The sequence below is a fragment of the Nicotiana tabacum genome, chromosome 13 (genome assembly GCF_000715075.1).
Source record: "Nicotiana tabacum cultivar K326 chromosome 13, ASM71507v2, whole genome shotgun sequence".
In the NCBI taxonomy this organism is placed as follows: domain Eukaryota; kingdom Viridiplantae; phylum Streptophyta; class Magnoliopsida; order Solanales; family Solanaceae; genus Nicotiana; species Nicotiana tabacum.
This window is the reverse complement of record NC_134092.1, coordinates 86210824-86234430: the sequence shown is the minus strand read 5'-3', so window position 1 is coordinate 86234430 and position 23607 is coordinate 86210824. Positions and strand designations below refer to the sequence as shown.

Sequence of the window (23607 nt, the reverse complement as noted above, 5' to 3'; positions counted from 1 at the left end):
TCTCTCTCTCTATATATATATATATATATATATATATATATATATATAAAATTAGTAATTTGTGTCCAAAATAATGAAATTTTAAGTGGGAAAAGGTAATAATAATAAAAAAGACTTATATCTTTATACTTTTGATGAATTTAAAATTATAATTTAGTAAAAAATATTACATTATTTAAATTTTCAGTAAATTTCAAAATAAAAAAACTAATCAAATATTACAGTAGAAAAGAATGTACGAAAAGGTGGGGATAAAGAGAATTTATAGACTTAATTAATAAATAATGAATAATAAATAATAAATAATAAATAATAAATAAATAAATAACAATCAATAAAATTATTGATAAATTTAGACAATTGAAGAATTTTGAACAGTATAACATAATAAGTTTTTTTAAAAAAAATGTACTTTCAGAGTAATAAATATATATCTATATTATAAAAAAAAGAAGTGATAGTAGGCTATATTCATGCAATTTAGACACTACTTACACTCTAATTTAGCCGCACTTTATTGATATTTGAATGCTAAAAGATAACAAAATGCTCTAATTAAGAATTTGATGCTTTGCAGGAGCTACTCCGAGCTAGGAGGGAGCTAACGAGTGTTTTGGAGTCAACATGGAATGTGAAAGGGCAATCGAAGGTTAGCCCGGTCGAAAAGGAGCGAGAAAAGCAAGCGAAACGACCCCTCCAGGTGCGCGGCCGCGGAGTGGGCTGCGAACTGGTCCGCGAACTCAAGGCAGTGAGGCAGTCCAAATGCGGTCGCGGACGAAAGCCAAACACGCAGGGTTAATTATGTAATTTCCTAGGCGACTAACCTAAACCTATATGAAACCTAAACTCGCCCAGAAGTGAGAGATAACTGTTTTTAGAGGATTTTAGAGGCAAGAACAAGGGGGAGAAGACAAATAAATTCCTACGAGTTTTCATCTTCTTCTTGATACTTCTATTTGTTGATTATGAATTATTTTAGTGATTTATTTTCCATTAGCATGAATAGCTAAATCTGTTATCTAGGGTTGATGAAACCAATTGTTGGATGAAGTCTTGACTCTATTTTGTTATAATTGAGCCGTGTTTGTTCTATGATTGTTCAATTACGTATTGTATTGTAGTTAATTGAAAGAGCCCTCGATTAATCGTGTCTATTCACCCTGTGTTGCTTGAGAAAGAACACTTGGTTAGATTGTTGTTAAACAACACCACTTTTGGAGAAGTTAAGAGATTAATTACTTGAATTTAAAAGTGGGGTTAGAAATAACGAAGGTTTGGTGGGATGATTCTGAGTTGCATAAATTGTTAACTAGAGTAGTTCGAGAGAATGCTTCTAGTAAATTATCGTAATTGATCGAAAGGTAATTACGGTAGCCCGGAACTCATAATCCTCATAAAGTATTACAGCGAGATTATAGCTAAAGAGTTGAGAATTAATCCGGCAATTGGGAAAATCAATAGCCCTAGATACTTTTACCTTTGAATTCAATTTTAGTCTTGATTATTGCTAATTTTATTGTCATTTTTCCTTGGCTAAATAAATTCCACTGATTATTCATAAAACTATTACATCTGGAAGTTGTCTGAGCTTATCATTAGCATTATTTAAGGTTGTAGTAAATAGGTTAGTTCCCTGTGGGATTCGACTCCGGACTTAAACCGGGTTGTATTTGCAGCGACCGTTTAGTCCTTCTTTCAAGGCATAGTTGGGCGTGATCAAATTTTGGCACCGTTGCCGGGGAACTAACGGTGTTATTTATTACAACTTAAAAGAATTGCTAAGATTCTTAGTTTGGATCAATTTCTTACGGTGTTTAAATTTTTTATTTTTTTTATTGAAATTCTCAGATTTGAATTCTCATGTGACTCAGGTGTATGCCTAGAAGCTCTTCGAGGGTTGGTGAACTTTTTGAAGGACTTTCAGACCCCGAGAAAGCATTTAGGGCATTAAATCGAGCCAACAAGAAGAACAAACAGTTACAACAAAAACACACACTCGAAATTGAAATGGACAACGTGGACGATGTCAACGAAAATAATCGGAATAATCGGGTTGACCCAAATAATGGAGTGGTGGCACCTCTTGTGCCAGAAGCTGCTCTATATGAATGGGCACAACCAACTGCTGATAACTTAGCCACCGCCATTGCTGTACCTCAGGTACAAGCGGAGACATTCCAGATCACCAACAACATGCTGCATCTATTGCAAAATAAGGGACTGTTCTCCGGGTCATACATTGAAGACCCATAACAACATCTGAAGAACTTCCTATCAATATATGTGACCCAAAGACAACCGAATGTGACTCCTGAAGCCATCAAGCTATTACTGTTTCCATTCTCTATAACTGGAGATGCTCAAACTTGGCTGAATTCACTTCCACTAAACTCCATTTTCACTTGGGAAGAATTAGTCAAACAGTTCTTAAACAAGTTTTATCCTCCCAACAAGACTGCAAGGCAGATTGATGAGATATTGCAGTTCAGGCAAAAACCAACTGAGTCATTGCAAGAAACCTAGGAGAGGTTCAAGGGTATGCTAGTGAAGTGTCCACACCATGGCATTCCAGATTAGATGCTGGGACAGAGATTCTACATAGGTTTAGTAGATAGTTTGAAGGCCAATGTAGACGCTTCAACTGGGGGTGCATTTTTGAGCAAGACATTCACAGAGTGCAAGATTCTTCTTGACAAGATGGCTCAAAATTCAGGCTGGATGGCTAAAAGTACGACACTTACACCAATAGTGCATTCTGTTGCTCTTGACCCAAACAATTCCAATGCAGAGAACATAGCCACTCTCATGACTCAGATGAGCATACTGACAAAGAAAATTGATGAGATGGGTACAAAGCAAGTGCACATTGTTGATACAACGAATGGAGGATTGTGCACTTCTTGCATAAACCAGTCATATGTGTGATCATGGAGTGGAGAGAATGACAATCAGGGCTTCAGAGAAGACATGAATTATGTCAATACTTTTGGAGGTCAGAGGCAAGGTGGGCAACAATGGGGACCAGCACCAAACCAGCAATACAGACCCAACCTGCCACAACACAACCCAATTCTGGAGGCGCACGACCACAAGGTCAAGTTGTGCCTTATCAAAGGCAGCAGGGCTATAATCAGCAGCACCAGCAACAGTTGGCCTACCAACCCCCTCATCAACAACAGGACAACAATATGGTAGAAGTCAAGGGTATGCTGCAACAACTCATTGGAACAAATGGTAAGATGCAAGAAAAGTTAGCAGCACATGATTCAGCAATCAAAGGCATTGAAACTCAACTGGGACAACTGTCTATGGCCTTGAACAATCGCCCCCAAGGAACATTGCCTGCAGATACAAATATTAACCCAAAGGAACAGAACCCAAATCAGCTAATGGCAGTGAGTCTCAGGAATGGAAGAGATTTAGACAGAGAGCAAGAAGTTGCTCAATTTAGGAGAGAGACTATGCCAACTACTCCAGTTACATTATAGGCAGATGAGTCAGCAGAGCTCACCAAGGTTGTAATTGAACAAGCACAAGTTGACAAGGGTAAGGAGAAGGACGGTGAACAAGTCTCAGAACAGGTGGCACCTCTTTTGGCAGAAGATTCCAACAAAGAAAAGACATCAAGTAATGGACATAGATTGATTCCTGCACCATTCCCTCAGAGATTGGCAAAACAAAAGAAAGATGATCAATACAGGAAATTCATGAAAATGCTTCTACAGATTCAATTGAATATTCCACTGATGGATGCTTTGAGGGAAATGCCAGGGTATGCAAAAATAATGAAGGACCTGATGTCGCAGAAATTTGACTTCCAGGACCTGTCTACTGTAACTCTGACACAGACCTGCAGTGCGGTAGTGACAAGACCTATGGCCCAAAAGGTGTCTGATCCAGGTAGCTTCACTATCCCATGCACTATTGGGAGTTATGCTGTTGCTAAAGCATTGTGTGACTTGGGAGCCAGCATAAACTTGATACCCTTGGCAATCTATACGAAACTGGGCATTGGCAGAGCTAGACCGACCTCAATGTTACTGCAACTGGCTGATCGCACAGTCAAAAGACCGACAAGAATTCTTGATGATGTGCTTGTGCAAGTGGGGAAATTTATATTTCCTGCAGACTTTGTTATTCTTGATTGTCAGGTGGATGAAAAGATACCCATCATTCTGGGAAGGCCATTCTTATCCACTGGGAGAGCATTAATTGATTGTGAGACTGGAGAGTTGAAAATGAGGTTGAACAATGAAGAAATAATATTCAACGTTCAACAATCCATGAGGAGACCCAGTGAATTTGCAAACTGCTCACTAGTGGAGGCCGTAGATGTGATACTGCAAGAAGAGGACGAGACCCTTAATGTCAAGGATCCACTAGAAGCCTGCTTGATGAATTTGGAAGAGATGGACGGTGAAGGGTTGGCAGAGTAGGTCATGGCTCTCGAAGGTCAAGGATTCTGGAAAAGGGAACCTCAGTTCGAGCCCTACGCTTAGAAGAGAGAGCAACACCACTTGCAAAACCATCAATAGAGGAGCCATCACAACTAGACCTGAAACCGCTTCCAGCCCACCTCAGGTACACTTTCTTGCGGCCTAATTCTACCTTGCCTGTTATTATATCATCTGGTTTGCTAGCTGTGCAGGTAGAGCAACTATTGAAGGTATTGCAAGAATGTAAGACTGCCATTGGTTGGACCATGGCAGACATAAAGGGTATCAGCCCAGCCTTTTGCATGCACAAGATTCTTCTGGAAGAGGGGCACAAACCTTCCAAGGAACATCAACGACGTCTGAACCCAAATATGAAGGAAGTAGTAAAGAAGGAAGTGATCAAGTGGCTGGTGCGGGTATCATCTTCCCTATCTCTGACAGCCACTGGGTCAGTCCTGTCTAATGTGTGCCGAAAAAGGGAGGAATGACGGTCGTACAAAATGAGAATAACGAGTTGATCTCGACTCGTACAGTCACGGGGTGGCAGATTTGCATGAACTATCAGAAACTGAACATAGCCACTCGAAAGGACCATTTCCCATTGCCTTTCATTGACCAAATGTTGGACATGTTAGCTGGGCGGTCCCACTTCTATTTCTTGGATGGATATTCGGGGTATAACCAGATCTCAATAGTCCCGGAAGACAGAGAGAAAACATCCTTCACTTGTCCATATGACATCTTTGCCTTTCGGAGAATGCCCTTTGGACTTTGTAATGCACCAACTACATTCCAGCGGTGCATGTTAGCCATTTTCACTGACATTGTGGAGGATATTATGGAGGTGTTTATGGATGATTTCTCCGTGGTGGGGGATTCATTCGAAGATTGTCTTCACAATTTAAGAAGAGTGCTCAAAAGATGTGTGGAGACAAATTTGGTGCTGAATTGGAGAAAATGCCATTTTATGGTACAAGAAGGAATAGTTTTGGGCATCGAGTGTCTAGTAAGGGAACTAAGGTCAACCATGCTAAAGTTGATGTGATTGAGAAATTGCCACCGCCCACTTCGGTCTAGGCAGTGAGAAGTTTCCTTGGGCATGCCGGGTTCTATAGGTGATTCATAAAAGATTTTTCCAAAATTGCTAACCCTTTGTGTAAACTTCTTGAAAAGGATCAGCCCTTTGTGTTTTCTAATGATTGCAGGTTGGCATTTGAGGAGCTGAAGAAGAGACGGATAACTGCACCCATCATTGTTGCACCCAACTGGGAGCAACCATTCGAGCTCATGTGCGACGCCAGTGATTATGCTATAGGAGCAGTCTTGGGGCAGCGAAAAGACAAGATGATGCACCTGATTTACTATGCAAGCAGGACGCTCAGCGGTGCATAACTCAATTACACTATAACGGAAAAGGAAATGCTGGCTATAGTGTTTGCCTTCGACAAATTCAGGTTGTACTTAATTGGTTCAAAAGTTATTGTTTATACTGACCATGCAGCAATTAGGTACTTGATTAGCAAAGAAGGAGTCAAAGCCACGCTTGATTCGCTGGGTTCTTTTCCTACAAGAATTCGATTTGGAAATTCGTGATAGAAAGGGGACAGACAATCAAGTGGCAGACCACCTCTCAAGATTAGAAGGATCTGAAAAGAGAATAGAGGTTGAAGACATAACAGAGACATTCTCGGATGAACAGTTACTTGCAGTGACAGTGGAGGCGACGCCCTGGTATGCTGATATTGCTAACTATTTAGCAAGCGATATTGTGCCTTATGAACTCTCCTCAATTCAAAAGAAAAAGTTCTTCCGCGACTGTTGAGCCTTTTATTAGGACGAACCTCTATTGTTTAAAATATGTGTAGATAACATGATCCGGAGGTGTATCCCAGAGAAAGATCAACCTTCTATTTTGTAGGCTTGCCATGCTTCACCATATGGTGGACACTTTGGAGGAATTCGGACAGCAGCAAAAGTGTTGGAATTGGGATTCTATTGGCCTACTCTATTCAAGGATGTCCATGCTTGGGTCAAAAGTTGCGATGAATGCCAAAGGACAGGCAACATATCTCGCCGTCACGAGATGTCTATGACAACAATTCAAGAGATGGAGGTTTTTGACATGTGGGGGATCGACTTTATGGGGCCGTTCGTCAGCTGGTATGGTAATAAATATATATTGGTAGTGGTTGACTATGTCTCCAAGTGGGTCGAAGCAGTGGATCTCCCAACCAATGATGCAAAATGGGTAATAAGTTTCCTAAAGAAAAACATCTTCACACGTTTTGGCACCCCGAGAGCTATAATCAGTGATGGTGGAACCAATTTTTGCAATAGAGCGTTCGCACGTCTGTTGGAAAAGTATGGAGTTTGCCACAAAGTAGCCACACCGTACCACCCACAGACGAGCGGGCAAGCTGAAGTGTCCAATAGAGAAATTAAAAGTGTCCTGACAAAGACAGTGAATGCAACAAGGACCGATTGGGCGAAGAAGCTGGATGATGCATTATGGGCATACCGCACAACATTCAAAACTCCAATTGGTATGTCACCGTACAAGTTGGTGTTTGGAAAGGCATGCCACCTTCCGGTAGAGCTCGAACATAAAGCACTTTGGGCACTGCGGCAGCTGAATCTGGATATAGAGACTGCAGGCACCAGCAGAGTCACTGAGTTACATGAGCTCGAGGAATTTAGGTTCCACGCTTCTGAAAATGCCAGACTATACAAAGAAAAGATGAAAATGATCCATGATAAGAACATCTTAGATCGGAACTTCAAGCCCGGAGATCTAGTGTTGTTATACAACTCGAGATTGAGGTTGTTTCTGAGTAAGTTGAAGTCTAGATGGTCAGGACCCTTCAGAGTGGTGCAAGAGTTCTCAAGCGGAGCTGTGGAGATTGAATCCGAAGATAGGATAAACAAGTTCACGGTAAATGGACAAAGGTTGAAACATTACCTTGGAATGGTCGAAGAGAAAGGGGATAGAGAGGTGATAACTTTGGAAGAACCCCGGTACGCGAACGAGGAGTGATAATGAAAGCCTGCATCGTGCTGCGAAGTTAAATCAGGCGCTTCCTGGGAGGCAGCCCATGGTTTGTTGTAAATCGTCGTGCCGCGACGTTAACTTAGGCGCTTTTTGGGAGGCAACCCATTATTTTTCTTAATTTATTTGTTGTAATTGATTTTGAATGACTTTAACCGACCTACTACTATGCAGGGCAAAGATCACGCGCATCAGAAGGATTCGGGGGTCGAAATTAACCTAAGACTAGGTAAACAAAATGCGGCAAACACAAAAATTGGCTGGAGATGGAGATCCCGCGGATTGGACCGCGGATTTAGGCCTGTGTTCTGCCTCCCGTCCGCGGCCGCGGATTGGGCCGCGAATTTTGGGACCCCCTCTGCCTAGAATCCGCAGCCGCGGATTGGACCGCAGAAGCCCGGGCTTGTCCAGGTAAGTGTTTTTTATTTTAATCCCCCACCCCCTTCTTTTCCTTAACCCAAACCCTCACTTCCCCCACTTCTCTTCTTCCCTTCCTAACTTTAAGAACCCAAACCCCTCATTCTCCCCCACTTATCTTCTTCCCTCCCTAACTTCAACAACCCAAACCCCTCACTCCCTCCCACTTCTCTTCTTCCCTCCCTAACCTCAAGAACCCAAACCCTTCCTTTCGCCCATATTTTCCTTCTAACACAAGGCTCTTCTCCTTCCTTCTCTTCTCCACTCAACCGATATCCAACCTCCGTTCTTCTCAATATCTCCAAGTAAGTACATGATTTTATTCCTTTTTCTTAGTATTTGTTTTAATTTTATTTTCCTTTTCTGTATAGGGTAGTAAAATCATAGGTACTTTTGTTTGGGATTTGGATTGTGGTTTATATGTGGTATATGGAGGCTATTTGAATTGATTGACTTGGAGGAAGCCATTGTTGGGTTTGATTGGGTGACTTGGGGGTACATATGCACACTACCTGTTTGTTGATTTGCCTTAATGAGTGTTAAAGATAAATTATGACCAATTATGCGAGTGAAGTCTGAGTAACCGCCATTGGGACACATATTCCTCTATCCACTGATAGTAGTATTTATTGTGTAGGTAAAATGCAACCCTCAAGGAAGAGACGCACCACCGGAGCCTCGTCAAGTGGTCATGAAGGTTCATCCCGGACATGGACACCGGCCAGTGCAACTCAGTTTGATCGTACCGGGTTTCTCTCCAGAGCTGCCCAAGACCATTTCAGTTTGAAGGCCACTAAAAAATCTGTACCGAAAAGGGGTATTGATAGGGCGTCCCTCCAGGATGAATGCCCTAATATGTATCGGGAGTTGATCAGGCGCAGATTAGATAGCTTTTTTGAAGAGCCGGAGAAGGGTAACTTGATATTTGTTCGGGAGTTCTATGCCAACTGCCCCGAACATGAGGATAGAATATGCACTGTGCGACACACGAGGGTGGATGCCTTGTTAGAAGCCATCAGGAGAGTGTATCGATTGCCTGAATTCAATGGGGAGGAGGATTTCTATGATACTTACAGGAGGGAACCCATCACATGGAACAGGTTTTTCAGAACTATCTGTGCACCAGACAAAGAGGTAGTGTGGGTTGTACCGGGATCGAAGCTACACTCTTCCTCACTCACTTTTGAAGGAAAATGCTGGTTGTACATCATCAACAGTCGCTTACTACCGTCCCACAACACCACAGAGGTAAGCGGTCTGAGAGAAGCCTTGATATGATGCTTCATGAATGGCCACGACTTCGATGTGGCCAAGGTTCTTCAGTCTGAGATGTTCGTCCATTCAACACAGAAGAGGTATGGGTTCTTTTTCCCCTCTCTGATCACTAGATTGTGCCGGGCAGCAAGGGTGCCTGAGAACCCAAATGCGGATGGCATGGTAAAGAAAGAACCAAAGTTTCGGGCAGACAAAGTGACCATCGGGAAAGACCCGATGGCACCAGGAGCAGCTCATAGTGACGATTCTAATGCGTCGGAAGAGGGCGACAAAGGGCAGGAGGAGGTTGAACCTGCCTCACCCCCACAGGAACAAGCTACAGTGGCTGAAGGACCATCCCAGGTCAGACGGAGCATGCAAATGATAGCCCTAGAACAAGACATGGCATGACTGCGCACTTCCGTTATGGAATTGGGGACCAAAGTTGATGCTTTGGCAACCCAAAATGCGAAGTCAGAAAAGAAAATCATGGGTCGGCTGCGTGCGCTGGGGAGAGCATGTCATCTCGACCCTGGCACTGTCTCCGATCAAGATTGATCCACCAGGGAAGTTCCTTTACCTCACATTACTTTACTTTGTATGACATGGGGACATGCCATCTTTTTAAGTGTGGGGTGGGGGATACTTTATTGTATGTAGATAGTTTCGTAGTTTATTTGTATAAATCAATTTCGACTTGGCCCAACGATGGATATCATTCGACGGGTTTCTTGAGGGACTAAAGTCGAAAGAAAAAAAAAGATTTTCTTTTGTAGTAGTGTATCAATCCCCCCTTAGTTTTTCTTCAAACCACGGTTCTTTTCCAAGGGTTTTGTTTGAACCGGGTGTAGTTAGCTTTTTATTTTTTTTAGTTTGGAACTTATGGGCTATGGACAGAATTAAAATAGGAAGCCTTGTTTGATTTCGTAATGCCTTGAATATAGCGGTTACTTTAGTATGACGTTTAGGCTCATTTGTTGACTCTTGTAAGAAGGCCTTAAAATGTATGTTCTTAATTTGGCTGAAATACCCTGATCTGAGTGTTTGATGATCTAATCTGTAATGAGTCATGTGCCATGTGTGTGAGAGGCTTGTTATATTCTGTGCACGACATTTAACGCCTAGAACTTGCCCTGTGTGTCTGCAAAGCAAAATGGTAGTCTTGTTTAGTCTGGGAAGTGATATAGGCATTTATTTGTTAAACCATATATATACATACTCCACCCACCTATTTTCTATGTACCATAGTTAACCCCGTTGAACCTGTAATCCTGTTTCCTTGGCAATCACATTACAAGCCCTATCCCTTGTTTGAATTGACCATCTTTTTGAATCCTTTACCTCTCGTAAGCACTGAAAATACTATGAATTTACAAAGGATAAAGTGTGGGGTAGTTGATGGAGCTTTTGAGTGGAACTAAGAAATAAGGAGAAAGATAAATCTTGTTGGAAAAGGCCACTTGAAAAAAAAAAAGAAAAAGAGAAGAACATTGTTAATAGTGTATCATGTTGATTGGTAATAAATCTTTGGTGGCTTTTAAGGTGATTGTGCTCAAAGAAGAAGTGTGGGGTGGTATATGTGGTGTTAAAAAAAATGAAAATATTGGTTTAACTTAGGTGTGGACTTGATTGTAAAATAAATGTATTAAAGTGCTTAGGGAGGTATAGTCACTATTATATATCCAAATATATCCTACCCAACCTACAACCTACATTACATCCAAATAAAGTCCTACTTGATCCTAGACTGAGTGAGCTCAATTAGTAGAGTCATACACTACGGGAAAGCCTATAGTGCGTTTTCTGTGGCACAAGAATGTCATTTTTGAGGGTGAGTGAATTCTGTTCCTTTTAAAGTTCCTCAATGTGTGTGAATTTTACTGATTGTGAAATGAGTCTCTTTTGTTATGAGCAGACACTTGATTCATGAAGGAGAGGTAAGTCTGGACCTTTGATATAGAGTAAGTAAGCCAGTTAGGAACATTGCGTGGCTAGAGGGAGTCAACTCTTGAGGTGTAGATATTGCACTAATGTACTCAATTTATGTGAAATATTCTTGGTGTGACGAATAGGGAAGTCGCTCAGTGAAATTAAGCCTCTTAGAGTGTGGTTTGATTGCTCGGGGATGAGCAATGGTTTAAGTGTGGGGTGTTGATAGTAGGCTATATTCATGCAATTTAGACACTACTTACACTCTAATTTAACCGCACTTTATTGATATTTGAGTGCTAAAAGATAACAAAATGCTCTAATTAAGAATTTGATGCTTTACAGGAGCTACTCTGAGCTAGGAGGGAGCTAACGAATATTTTGGAGTCAACATGGAATGTGAAAGGGCAATCGAAGGTTAGCCCGGTCGAAAAGGAGCGAGAAAAGCAAGCGAAATGACCCCTCCAGGTGCGCGGCCGCGGAGTGGGCCGCGAACTGGTCCGCGAACTCAAGGCAGTGAGGCAGTCCAAATTCGCGGCCGGATCCGCGGCCGCGGACGGGCGGACAAAAGTCAAACACACAGGGTTAATTATGTAATTTCCTAGGTGACTAACCTAAACCTATATGAAACCTAAACTCGCCCAGAAGTGAGAGATAACTATTTTTAGAGGATTTTAGAGGCAAGAACGAGGGGGAGAAGACGGATAAATTCCTAAGAGTTTTCATCTTCTTCTTGATACTTCTATTTGTTGATTATGAATTATTTTAGTAATTTGTTTTCCATTAGTATGAGTAGCTAAATCTGTTATCTAGGGTTGATGAAACCAATTGTTGGATGAAGTCTTGACTCTATTTTGTTATAATTGAGCCGTGTTTGTTCTATGATTGTTCAATTACGTATTGTATTGTGGTTAATTGAAAGGGCCCTCGATTAATCGTGTCTATTCACCTTGTGTTGCTTGAGAAAGAACACTTGGTTAGATTGTTGTTAAACAACACCACTTTTGGGGAAGTTAAGAGATTAATTACTTGAATTTAAAAGTGGGGTTAGAAATAACAAAGGTTTGGTGGGATGATTCTGAGTTGCATAAATTGTTAACTAGAGTAGTTCGAGAGAATGCTTCTAGTAAATTATCGTAATTGATCGAAAGGTAATTACGGTAGCCCGGAACTCATAATTCTCATAAAGTATTACGGCAATTGGGGAAATCAATAGCCCTAGATCCTTTTACCCTTGAATTCAATTTTAGTCTTGATTATTGCTAATTTTATTGTCATTTTTCCTTGGTTAAATAAATTCCACTGATTATTCATAAAACTATTGCATCTGAAAGTTGTCTGAGCTTATCATTAGCATTATTTAAGGTTGTAGTAAATAGGTTAGTTTCCTGTGGGATTCGACTCCGGAGTTGAACCGGGTTATATTTGCAGCGACCGCTAAGTCCTTCTTACAAGGCATGGTTGGGCGTGATCAAGAAGTAATTTCAAAATATAAAAATAATTGACATGTTAATAAAAGTCATATTAGTAAATGTATAGTACTAAGTACTTGCTAATTTAATAATAATAAAGAGTAATAAGGAACACATAATTTATTTGATTACTATTTAATGTGTATTCTTTTGTTTTGTATAGATTTTGTTATATTTTTTTAACACTACATAAAATAATAAAATAATAACTAATATTTTTAAAAATAATTTAATATATTAGATCATAACTTTATAAGATTAATATTATGTTAAATTATCCGCGCGATGGGCGGGTTAACACTAGTAAAAAAATAATAAGACACGCACGACGCTTGGGACAAAAATGAAAAAAGCAGGGAATATAACGGCACCCACCCACTTAACGTCCGTAGAATAATGAAGCAATCTTATTGGCCTGGTGCTGGTCATCCCCACCTAACATTATTTACTTCTCTAACCAGACTTCCTGTTACGCCTATATGTTTACAACTATACGTATATTCTTTATGCCCCTCCCTTGACTCCATTACTTAACTAGCAAGCATTGGTATTTTTAATCTGAATTCTTCCCTCTCACTTTTTATATCTGTCTCGAAATAGGTACTACAATTTGAAGGTCTTTTTATCGCCGTTTCCCAAAACCCAGCAAGCATCTCTTCATATTCCATTATTTTTGCTATATTCACAGATTCTTGAGAATGATAGTTTTGAGAGTTGTCACTTTCTTGGTGCTGTTTACTTTGGTCACTGGACATGAAAATCTCAACTCCCATGTGTTTCCTAGGCCGTTGATTATCGAGTACCCTGAAAATACTGAACCCCATCACCATCAGTTGGAGGATGATGTTCAATTACAGTGTACGAGTTGGAGATTTGCTGTTGAAACTAACAATTTAGGTCCATGGAAGACGATCCCAGAGGAATGTGGTGATTACGTGAGGCAATACATTGAAGGCGGGGCTTATAAGATGGACATTGATAGGGTTTCAGATGAGGCTGGAGCCTATGCTAAAACTGTTGATTTGGGAGCTGATGGAAAACATGTGTGGGTTTTTGATGTGGATGAGACTTTGCTTTCTAATCTTCCCTATTATTCCCAACATGGTCACGGGTACGGTTTTTATTTGTGACATTCAGTTATGTATTGAGTAAATTTACCCTGCATTACGTTAAAATTGTGGACGTCTTAAAATTAGAGCGCATCCAGAATTTGAACTTTATTATGGATTCGGGTTCAGGATTGTACCACAACTGATCATTTAATTACTGGATATGAAATTAATTATTTGTACTTGTTTAGTGATATTTTTCACACGTATATATATAGGGTCCGAGCCTAAGCTACCCATAACTAGCCCTATGCATTCGCCCCTGCTTAAAATGTGTTATTTCTATAACTTTCATAATTTTCAAGAGTTCAAATTTTAAACTTTGATAGGATATTTTTCTATTTGTCTTATGTTTCAACCACTACTGCAGGTTTTTCTTTTATTTATGATGTATTAAGTTAAATTAAGGAAAGGAAGTATCAATTTTACTAGTTATCAATTAGAAGTGTAATGTGCCTGGTTTTACTTGGAGTTATGGTTCTGCTTCTGTAACAATTTAGATATTCAGTACTATTCATGAGTTTCATGTTTAGCATTGTAATATGTGTAATTGTATGCTAGTGATGATTTGTCTTTGACCTTTCTAATGGATTTTCGGGGAATGTTTGTAGATTGGAGGTTCTTGATAGTGTGGAATTCGATAAATGGGTTGAGAAGGGAATGGCGCCAGCCATAGGTTCCAGTTTGAAGCTTTATCAAGATGTTCTGAGTCTAGGGTTCAAAGTTTTCTTGGTGACGGGACGGGGCGAAAGATACAGAAGTATTACTGTAGAGAATTTGATGAATGCTGGGTTTCGGGATTAGCACAAGCTCATTCTGAGGTGAGTAAATGGCTATGAATTTTATGAAAAAAGTTCGGTGATTTCGTTCCTGTTGATAAAAAATAGAAAACATACATGAGGTAGGAAACATTCAGAATACAATTTGCCTCAATGTATGCTCCGTGTCCTGTGAAGATGATTCTGTTCCATGCCATAAGAGGTTTTGCTAACCATGTCATTACTAATCCTGTGTTTGCTTTCCTTTTTTTTACTAAGACTTAACATCATATATGAAGGCATTTACTGTTAATATTCTCAAAAGGACTATATAAGTCCATTTAACTGATAGCAGTAAGCTTTCTTTCGTCTTTCGCATGTTTGGTTGGTTGCTAAAGCTTATCATTGTGTGTACACTCTTTGAATATTGATCAGTCAAAAGCTGGAACTTTATTCAAAAATTTGGCTTGCTCCCAATTCCTGGATCCTTCATCAATGAAACATTACTTTCTAAAGGTCAATGTATTTAAAATATGCGCTGAGGAACCTAACTCTAGAACACGTGTCTGACAATCTCTTTGCTTAATTACATATATTTGCTTCAAAATCGTACTTGATTATGTAATTTCTATGACTTTATAACTTAAGCATATCCCCAATCTCGACGTGATTTTACATAGGTGAACCACAATTGCTAGTAGATTAATCCATATATTTTCAAGTTGAATTAAACTTAACCATACTGCAAGCCCTTGTAAATCTTCTTAAATATCCATTGGACACATTTACTTATCCCACATATCCGTCTTATGCCAGAGGATGATTAGCATTAACATGTATATCATCTTTCTTGTTGATTAGCATTAGCATGTATATCATCTTTCTCATTTTCTTGATGCTGAAGAATAACAGGTTGTCAACTTTTATTTTGTCTGAATCCTTAGTTTTGTATAAAAGGGAGGTTTAATTTGTAGTTTAAAACATTAATATTGATTCTTGGTTTGAAAATGGGGTTTAGGGCTTGTGGAAGGTAAAAGTTGTGTACTTTGTATAATCTCCCATGGTTGCACTTAGTATTTGAACATGTGACATATCATTTTTTTTTTCTTCTCTTAGTCACGACACAGATCAGCGACGATGCTAGTGTATCATGCTTTTTTAAATAAATAAAATTTTGGTTAATGATTGTATGCAGGGGCTCGGACAACCATGGTAAAACAGCAACAACCTTTAAATCTGAGAGGAGAAATGAGATGGTAGAAGAGGGGTTCCGAATAGTGGGCAATTCTGGAGACCAATGGAGTGATCTGCTGGGTTCCTCAGTGTCTAACCGCTCATTCAAGCTTCCAAACCCCATGTATTACATTCCCTAAGTAAAAATTGTAACTAATCTTCTTTCAGAGGTTGGTAGTCCATGTTGTTGCAACATGCCAATGTTTGGTTTTCACTGGCTAATGGATATCTTATAAATAACGGAAATGTAATTGTTGTAATCCTTTGAACTGGAATAATGATGATTCAATTAATGTATATCATAGCAGCAACAGTTGTGCATAACCACCATATTTCCATCTCTGCAATCTCTCTCTCTCACACACATTTATTCCAAATTTTTTTATTGTTTTAGTTTAGTTCCACAACTGTATCATGAAAGAAGAATCTCAACAATTTGTGAATGAAAAATCACAAACTCTTGACTATTTCTCATTCTTTCTGTTTACGTTCATATATAAAGCCAAAGGTTAGCCACCGATTTTCGAGTCACAATGAATTTGTGAATCAGTCACACTAAAGGTTGATTATGAGAAATAGTAAAGTCTGTTAGAAAAGAAAATAATTATTTGTGGCTTGAATTATTTCCTTATATTTTAAAAAATTTATAATCCCCATAGGTTTGGGAAAACCCATTATTCTAATAGATTTGGGAAAGAAAACTTATTGTCCTTGTCAAACTGAGAAATCTTTCTCTTATAAGTTTGAAACTATTTGAGATCTATATATAGGGATTGTAGGTAGAGATTTTATAGATTGTATTGAGCTTTTTTTCTCATTCACAGTGAAAAACTCTCTCTGCTTCTGCCCCGAGGATTAGGCTTAATCGAACCTCGTTAAATCATTGTGTTGATTTTTCTTCTCTATTTATTTTATGTGTGATTGTATGCTAGTTAACCCACTATCTTCCGCAATAATTAGTATCAGAGCAAGGTTGGGTTCCTACATATAATCTAGGGTTAAGATGTCTTCATCATCTTCAGCAAAGTACGAAGTAGAGAAATTTGACGGGGGTTCTAATTTCAGTCTATGGAATATTAGGATGAAATTGTCCCTAGTATTACAAGGCATATGGAAGGCAATTAATGAGGATTTTCATGAAGAGATAAAAGAGACAGAGAAGGCAAACTTGAATGAGATGGATTTGAATGCGATATTCATGAGCGTTACAGATAGTGTTCTTCGGGAAATTACTGAAGAAACTTATACAACAACAACATGAAAGAAGCTGGAAGATATGTATTTTAAGAAATCGTTGACGAATCGCCTCTACCTGAAAAAGAGTTTATACAATCTCCGTATGAACAAAGGTACACCTACTAAAACTCACCTTGATGAGTTTAATTCAAGTATAATGGACCTGAAGAATGTGGATATCAAAATTAAGAGTGAGGATCAAGCCTTAATTGTGTTATATTTTTTACCACCGTCTTATAATACTTTTGCCGATACGCTGCTATAAAAATAATATTTCACTGGAAGATGAAAGTAATGCACTAAAATCTAAAAAGTTGAGAAAGGGCTTTCCAGACAGGAGAATTGAAGGTGGGGGTCTTGTGAGTAGAGGAAGAACACAACAAGCGAACTTTAATAGGAAAAAGTCAACCGCTAGATCGAAGTCTAGAGCAAGGAAGTAGAAATGTTATGAGTGCGATGAGCAAGGTCACTACAAGAGAGATTGTCCTAAGCTGAAAGAGAAAAAAGGGAAGCAGAAAATAGATAATCCGGCAAATATTGTTGACACTTACAATAATTCTGATGGTATTGACTATGTAAGGAAAGTCTGTGTCGTGAGTTCTAGTCATGGACAGAATTCCTGGATTCTTGATTCCGGTGCTACTTTTCATATGTGTCCACACAAGAATTAGTTTGCAACTTATAAGCAGATGAGTGGGACTGTCAACATGAAAGATGATAATCCATTATCAGTAGAGGGGATTGGTGACATCAGATTGAGAATGTTCGATGGAATTATCAGAAATATTGAGTGTTGGCATGTTCCTTGGATCAAGAGAAATTTGATTTCTCTTTCGACTTTGGATGATCAAGGGTATAAGTTTCACTCCGAGAATGGAATACTTAAAGTGTGTAAAGGCTCCATGGTACTCATGAAGGGTAAACTGCATTCTAAATTGTATCATCTTCAGGACAGGGTAGTTGAAGGGGAAGCTGTTGTAGCTTCTGGAAAAGATTATCTGAATCAGTCTCAGTTGTGGCACTTACGACTTGGTCATATGATTGATAAGGGATTATCTGTGTTGAGTAAGCAGAATTTGCTGGATGGGTACAAAAATCAAGTTTTGAATTTTTCTAAGCATTATGTATTTGATAAACAGACAAGGGTAAAGTTCAGCAAGAAGGCCGAGCACAAGACTAGAGACAAGTTAGATTATATATATTCAGACTTGTGGGGTCCAAACAGAGTTCCCTCCAAGAATGGTGCGAGATATTTTATAATTTTGATTGATGATTACTCAATGATGGTGTGAGTGTATTTTCTAAAAACAAAAGATGAGGCATTTCCGACATTTGTTAAATGGAAGACAATGGTTGAGAGGCAGATAAAAAGAAAAATTAAGCGTCTTCGAACTGACAATGGGATGGAATTTTGCAACTCTGAGTTCAATAATTTATGCCACAGAGAGGGCATAGTGAGACACCACACTTGTGTCAGAACACCAATACATAACGGTATCGCAGAACGTACAAACAGAACGCTTTGTGATAGGGCACGAAGCATGCTTTCACACTTATGTGTTAGCAAGGATTTTTGGGCTGAAGCAATCAATACAACTTGTTATTTGGTCAACAGATCTTCATCCACAACCATTAAGTTCAAAACTCCTTTTGAGGTATGGTCTGGCGTGCCTGCTAATTATTTCAATTTAAGGATATTTGGTTGTCCTGCTTATGCTCATGTGAGGGATGAAACTTGAGCTTAGGGCAAAGAAGTATATATTTCTAGGGTATGCAACCGGAGTGAAAGGTTATGAGTTATGGTGCACAGATCAAAAGGTTCCAGGGTTAATTATCAGTAGGGATGTAACATTCAACGAATCTGTCTCACTGAACAGTCAGAGGGAGAAGGCAATAGTAGAAACAGATGATGGTGTCAGTGACCATATAGAGTTAGAAATTGAATCTCCACTAGCTCAGCCTAATAGTTTTAAAGTGAAGGAAGTGGAGGAGGTGCAAAATATTGCTCAAGATGATAATATTAATGCACTTGTACATCATCAACCATATAGCATTGCAACATGCAGAGAGAAGAGAGTGATCCACCAACCGTAAATATTTGCAAACATAGTTGATGGAAATCTTCTTGGATATACGAATCCTGTGGGATTTGCTTTGGCAATTATAGAGACCGTTGATGCGTTTGAGTGTTATAACTATCCAGAAGCTATTCCGAGTACAGAATCAAATCGACAGATTAGTGCTATGGCCGAAGAGATTGAGTCTCTTAACAAGTTTAGGCTTTGCCTAGACTTGGTTAATGTGTGCGACAATGGGTAGAGCCCTTGCGAGGGTTGCACGCTGAGGGAACAGTAGAGAGACGTTCCTATTAATGAAGAGAATTCAAGCCAAGGGGAATATTTGTTATTTGTGTCTTGAAGTATTTTCTTATTTTTTAGGAAACCCATAATCCCTATAGGTTTGGAAAAACTCATTGTTCTAATAGATGTGGGAAAGGAAAACTTATTATCCTTGTCGTATTGGGAAAAATTTCTCTTATAGGTTTGTGACTATTTGGGATCTATATATAGGGGTTTTAGTTGGGGATTATATGAATTTTATTATGATTTTATTCTCATTCATAGTGAAAACCTCTCTCTGCTTCTGCCCCGAGTATTAGGCTTAGCCGAACCTCATTTTTTTAGAAAAGAAAAATAACAGGAGAGGATGTGGATCTATAATCCATCGCGCTCATTTTGATTTAATACTACTATTTGGTTGCATCTTGCTTATGTATATTTGAAAGCATCTTAAATATGCTTTGCTTCCTATTAGGCTTGAGTTTTTGGAGTTCTCTGAAATGTTTTCACCAACTATTTAAAACATGGCATTCTAATCTATTCTAAAAGCAGCACATTTTCATCTCGGACACCCACAAGAACAATCATAACTACGCCTCAATCCCAACAACCATCTTGAACGTCGACAAGTTTAAACAAAGTAGATTTAAGTTAACAAATTCTTAAATTGGAAATTATGATGACCCGATAGGCCATTTTGAGTACTAGCCTTTATTTCCATATTCCGAGACTTTCATTAGCTTCATTTAATATATTTTGATTTACGTGCGTGATCCGTATAATTTTCCGAAAAGTTTTTTACGTAAACAATTAAAGAAAAAATGATTTTGGGATTATAATGACATTTGGGTTGAACACTGTCAACATTCTTGGTAAACGACCTCGATCGGTATTTTGACGATTTCGATAAGTTCGTATGATATTTTTGGAGTTGTACGCACTTTTGGTTGGGGTCCGGGTTAACCCGAGCGCATTTTGGCGCGTTATTTGGAAAGTTGTGAAAATGAGTTTTCAAGTTGAAAATCATGAGTTTTGATGATCGATTCTTGTTATTTGATGTTATTTTGATGCTTTGAGGTAGCAAGCAAGTTTATATGATGTTATTACATTTGTGTGCATATTGGTTTGGAGCCCGAGGGCTCGGGTGAGTTTCGAATGCATTGGAGAAGAGTTTGGATAGTTTGATGACTAATGGTGCATTACCTGTTGTTGGTGTCTGTTTCAGATCTCGCATTTGCGAGGTTTGGCTCGCAATTGCGAGCCTCGCTTTTGAGAACAATAGTTCACATTTGCAAGCATGGGATGGGGGTCGGGTCTTCACAATTGCTAAGAAAGAGTCGCTTTTGCGATGGGTGTTGTGTTCGCTTTTGCGACTCTAGCATCGCATTTGCGAAGCAGTGTAATATTGGGCAGCTTTGCATTTGCGAAGCTTGGCTCGCATATGAGAAGGGGGTAGCCTTTGCAAATGTGAAAGCTATGTCGCATTTGCGACTTCTGTGCATCTGATGCACTGATCGCATTTGCGATTAGTGTTTCACATTTGTGGTCTTCGCAATTGCGATACCTGCAGCTGGGTAAAAGAGAAAAAAATGGGATTTAGCTCATTTTACACCATTTCTCAACCCTAAACACTCTAGAGGTGATTTTTCAAGAATTTCTTCATCCCAAAATCATTGGTAAGCAACTCTAATCAACTTTCTTTCAATTACCCATTACTTTACATGAGTTTATAACATCAAATCTAGAATTTTCACGGTAGAAATTAGGGATTTGGGTAGAATTTGGGGATTTTCTAAAATTGAGATTTAGACCTCAAATTGAGGTCGGATTTTGAAACAAATCACATAACCGGGCTCGGGGGTGAATGTGTAATCGAATTTTGGTCTGGATCTCGGATATTGACCAAGCGGGCCTAGGGATAACTTTTGTTGACTTTTCAAATTCATCAAAAATTGAACCTTTTTTAATTATGGGTAGTTTCTGAGGCTTAATTTGAATTGTTTGATCGATAATTGGCTAGATTATATTGGTTTGAAGGCTTGTTCGAAAGTCAAGGCCGTGGTTGGTTGATTGATTTGGTTGCGAAGTGATGTAAGTATCGTGTTTAACTTTGACTTGAAGGAATTAGGACGTGTTGGTCTACTTGTTATGTAAATTATGTGAAAAAACAGCGTATATGCAAGGTGACAAGTGTATATGCGCCGTCGAGGGGTTGAAGCATGCGGGATTGAGCTATTTACTTCCATGTCGTTTCAATTATTCCATGTTATCTCTTGTTACATGCCTTAGTTGCTACATATTCTTACTTGTTATCCATGCTTTACTTGTTATTTGCTATTTAATTGTTACTTGTTTTGATTTGTACATTTCCCACCCAATATCTACTTACCTACTGCATACTTCTAATTGCAACAATTTTATATTTTTGTTGTCTCATGTTTACTTGCTTTTATTATCCTTATATCACCTTAAGCACTTTATTTTGTCATTCCGTTTATGTGAGTCATTTAGCGATATTGGTATTAATGTTTTTCCAAGGTTTGGGATTACGAATTATTGGCTATTCTCCGTTTGTATTGGTAGTTCCTTATTGTTTTGCACGTTTCATTTCTCTTTTGTGTTGATATTTCATAAATAGTGGCGTTGAGTTGTTTATGTTAACAAATTGATATTGGGGGATCAGGTTACGCGCCACAACGATATTGAAATGAATTGATATTAGGGGATCGAGTTGCACGCCGCAATAGAAAATGATATGATATGATATCAGAAATGAGTTGTACGTTGTAAAGATATTGTGTTAATTCCCCGGCAACGGCGCCAAAATTTGATCACGCCCAACTATGCCTCCTAAGAGGTCTAGCGGTCATTGCAAATATAATCTGATTTACAAGTCCGGAGTTGAATCTCATAGGGAATTAACTTACTAATTACAACCACTAGTTTCGCACGAATTCAAGTAATCAACCTTCAGAAATATTAAATAACGATTTAAATGTTTACTAACTAAGAGTAAAGTAATTAAAATGCAGTAATCTATAATTAACAGAGGAAATATTGTGGACAAGAGTTGGAAAAGTCTAGGGTTATGATTTCCCCTATTGCCGGAATCTCCCCTACCACGTTTCCTATAAATTCGCGTAAGTATTCTCTACTGATCGTGAGTACTTTGGTGTCATAGCTCTCTCTCACGTAACTACTATAATTTACTAGATATATTCTCTCGAACTACGTTAGCTGGCACTAATTCACCGCTCACTACGATCGCACCAAGGTTTCATTATCTCTAATCCCGCTTTTAAACCCTCCGTATTGATCTCTCAAATACATTAGGAGTGGTGTTGTTCAGCAACTACCTAAATGTATACTCTCTCTCGAGCAATATACACACTAAATATGCACAGTTAATTGAAAGCTCTTCAATCAACAACAATGAAAATATAGTTGAACAAGTAGAGAAAAATCAAAGGCAAATCTATATTAAACGTAGTAGAAAATCACCCTTCAATAGATTCCATCAAACCCTAGATTAGAAAGTTTAGCTACTCATAAATGTATCAACAATTGTCATGATGTTTAAATATATTAAACTACAAAGTATAGAGAAGTAATAAGGGAAAACTCATTTGTTTCTTGCTCCATCATGCTCTCTAGCCGTTTTCTTCTCCAAAATAGTGTCCAACCCTTTTCCAACTTATTTGGGAAGTATTTATATGTTAGGGACGAAATTCCCCAGTCCAAATCCGGGTTGAATTCTTTTAATCCGCGATTTTTAATTACCGTGCTATAGACCTCGCGAAGCCTAGTATGTAGCGCGGTCAAGCTGGCTATAGACCTCGCGAAGCCTGGTCTATAGCGCGGTCAACCTGGCTATAGATCTCGCGAAGCCTGGTCTATAGCGCGGCCAACCTGGCTATAGACCTCGCGAAGCCTGGTCAGTAGCACGCTTTGGGTACTTGATGCTTTTGTGCTCTTTTCTTGCATTTTTGTCCTCTTTTTGTTCAACTCTCATTCAATAATTTCTTCCGATGTTCGTACACATAAAACAACATAATTTAGATCAAATGTCGCATAATTAATCACTAAACCAACAAAATATAGGGCGAGTAATGTGCTAAAAGTATAGCATTTTGTCCTAACATCACCACCCCATACTTAAACATTGCTCGTCCTCGAGTTAATTCCTAGAGCACTTTTATTTCCTTTTAGCACATCCGAAGCACACCATACCTATAACTATGGTTGATAGCAATAATTAAACTTTAGCATATGCCTTCAAACTTCCTCTTACTTTATGCCATACTTTAAAAATTTATTCAACAAAAGGACAGCATGTTTATAACAATCCCAACCTCACAAACCGACTCAATATCACAAT

General features: G+C 38.9%; 2 protein-coding genes and 1 non-coding gene across 3 annotated transcripts; 2 read left to right on the top strand and 1 right to left on the bottom strand.

Annotated features, from left to right (window-relative positions):
• Nucleotides 1-2460: 2460 nt before the first annotated feature.
• LOC142168556 (small nucleolar RNA R71) lies at nucleotides 2461-2567 on the bottom strand. Its single transcript, XR_012698409.1, has one exon. It is a non-coding gene; the product is annotated as a small nucleolar RNA R71 (small nucleolar RNA).
• Nucleotides 2568-13025: 10458 nt separating this feature from the next.
• On the top strand, nucleotides 13026-15992 carry LOC107779088 (acid phosphatase 1-like). Its single transcript, XM_075228098.1, has 3 exons — nucleotides 13026-13665; nucleotides 14275-14484; nucleotides 15617-15992. The coding sequence occupies exons 1-2, from the start codon at nucleotides 13253-13255 to the stop codon at nucleotides 14465-14467; spliced, it is 606 nt and encodes a 201-aa protein (XP_075084199.1). The 5' UTR covers nucleotides 13026-13252; the 3' UTR covers nucleotides 14468-14484; nucleotides 15617-15992.
• Nucleotides 15993-17579: 1587 nt separating this feature from the next.
• On the top strand, nucleotides 17580-18182 carry LOC142168206 (putative mitochondrial protein AtMg00300). Its single transcript, XM_075228863.1, has one exon. It carries the CDS (start codon nucleotides 17580-17582, stop codon nucleotides 18180-18182), a length of 603 nt encoding a protein of 200 aa, XP_075084964.1.
• The last annotated feature ends 5425 nt before the right edge of the window (nucleotides 18183-23607 follow it).

What these genes read in the sequence shown, in the direction of transcription:
- LOC107779088 (XM_075228098.1), top strand. Translation starts at nt 13,253, where the DNA reads ATGATAGTTTTGAGAGTTGTCACTTTCTTGGTGCTGTTTACTTTGGTC. An exon ending in TATTCCCAACATGGTCACGG is followed by an intron (nt 13,666 to 14,274) that starts GTACGGTTTTTA and finishes GAATGTTTGTAG; the next exon opens with ATTGGAGGTTCTTGATAGTG.
- LOC142168206 (XM_075228863.1), top strand. Translation starts at nt 17,580, where the DNA reads ATGAGTGGGACTGTCAACATGAAAGATGATAATCCATTATCAGTAGAG.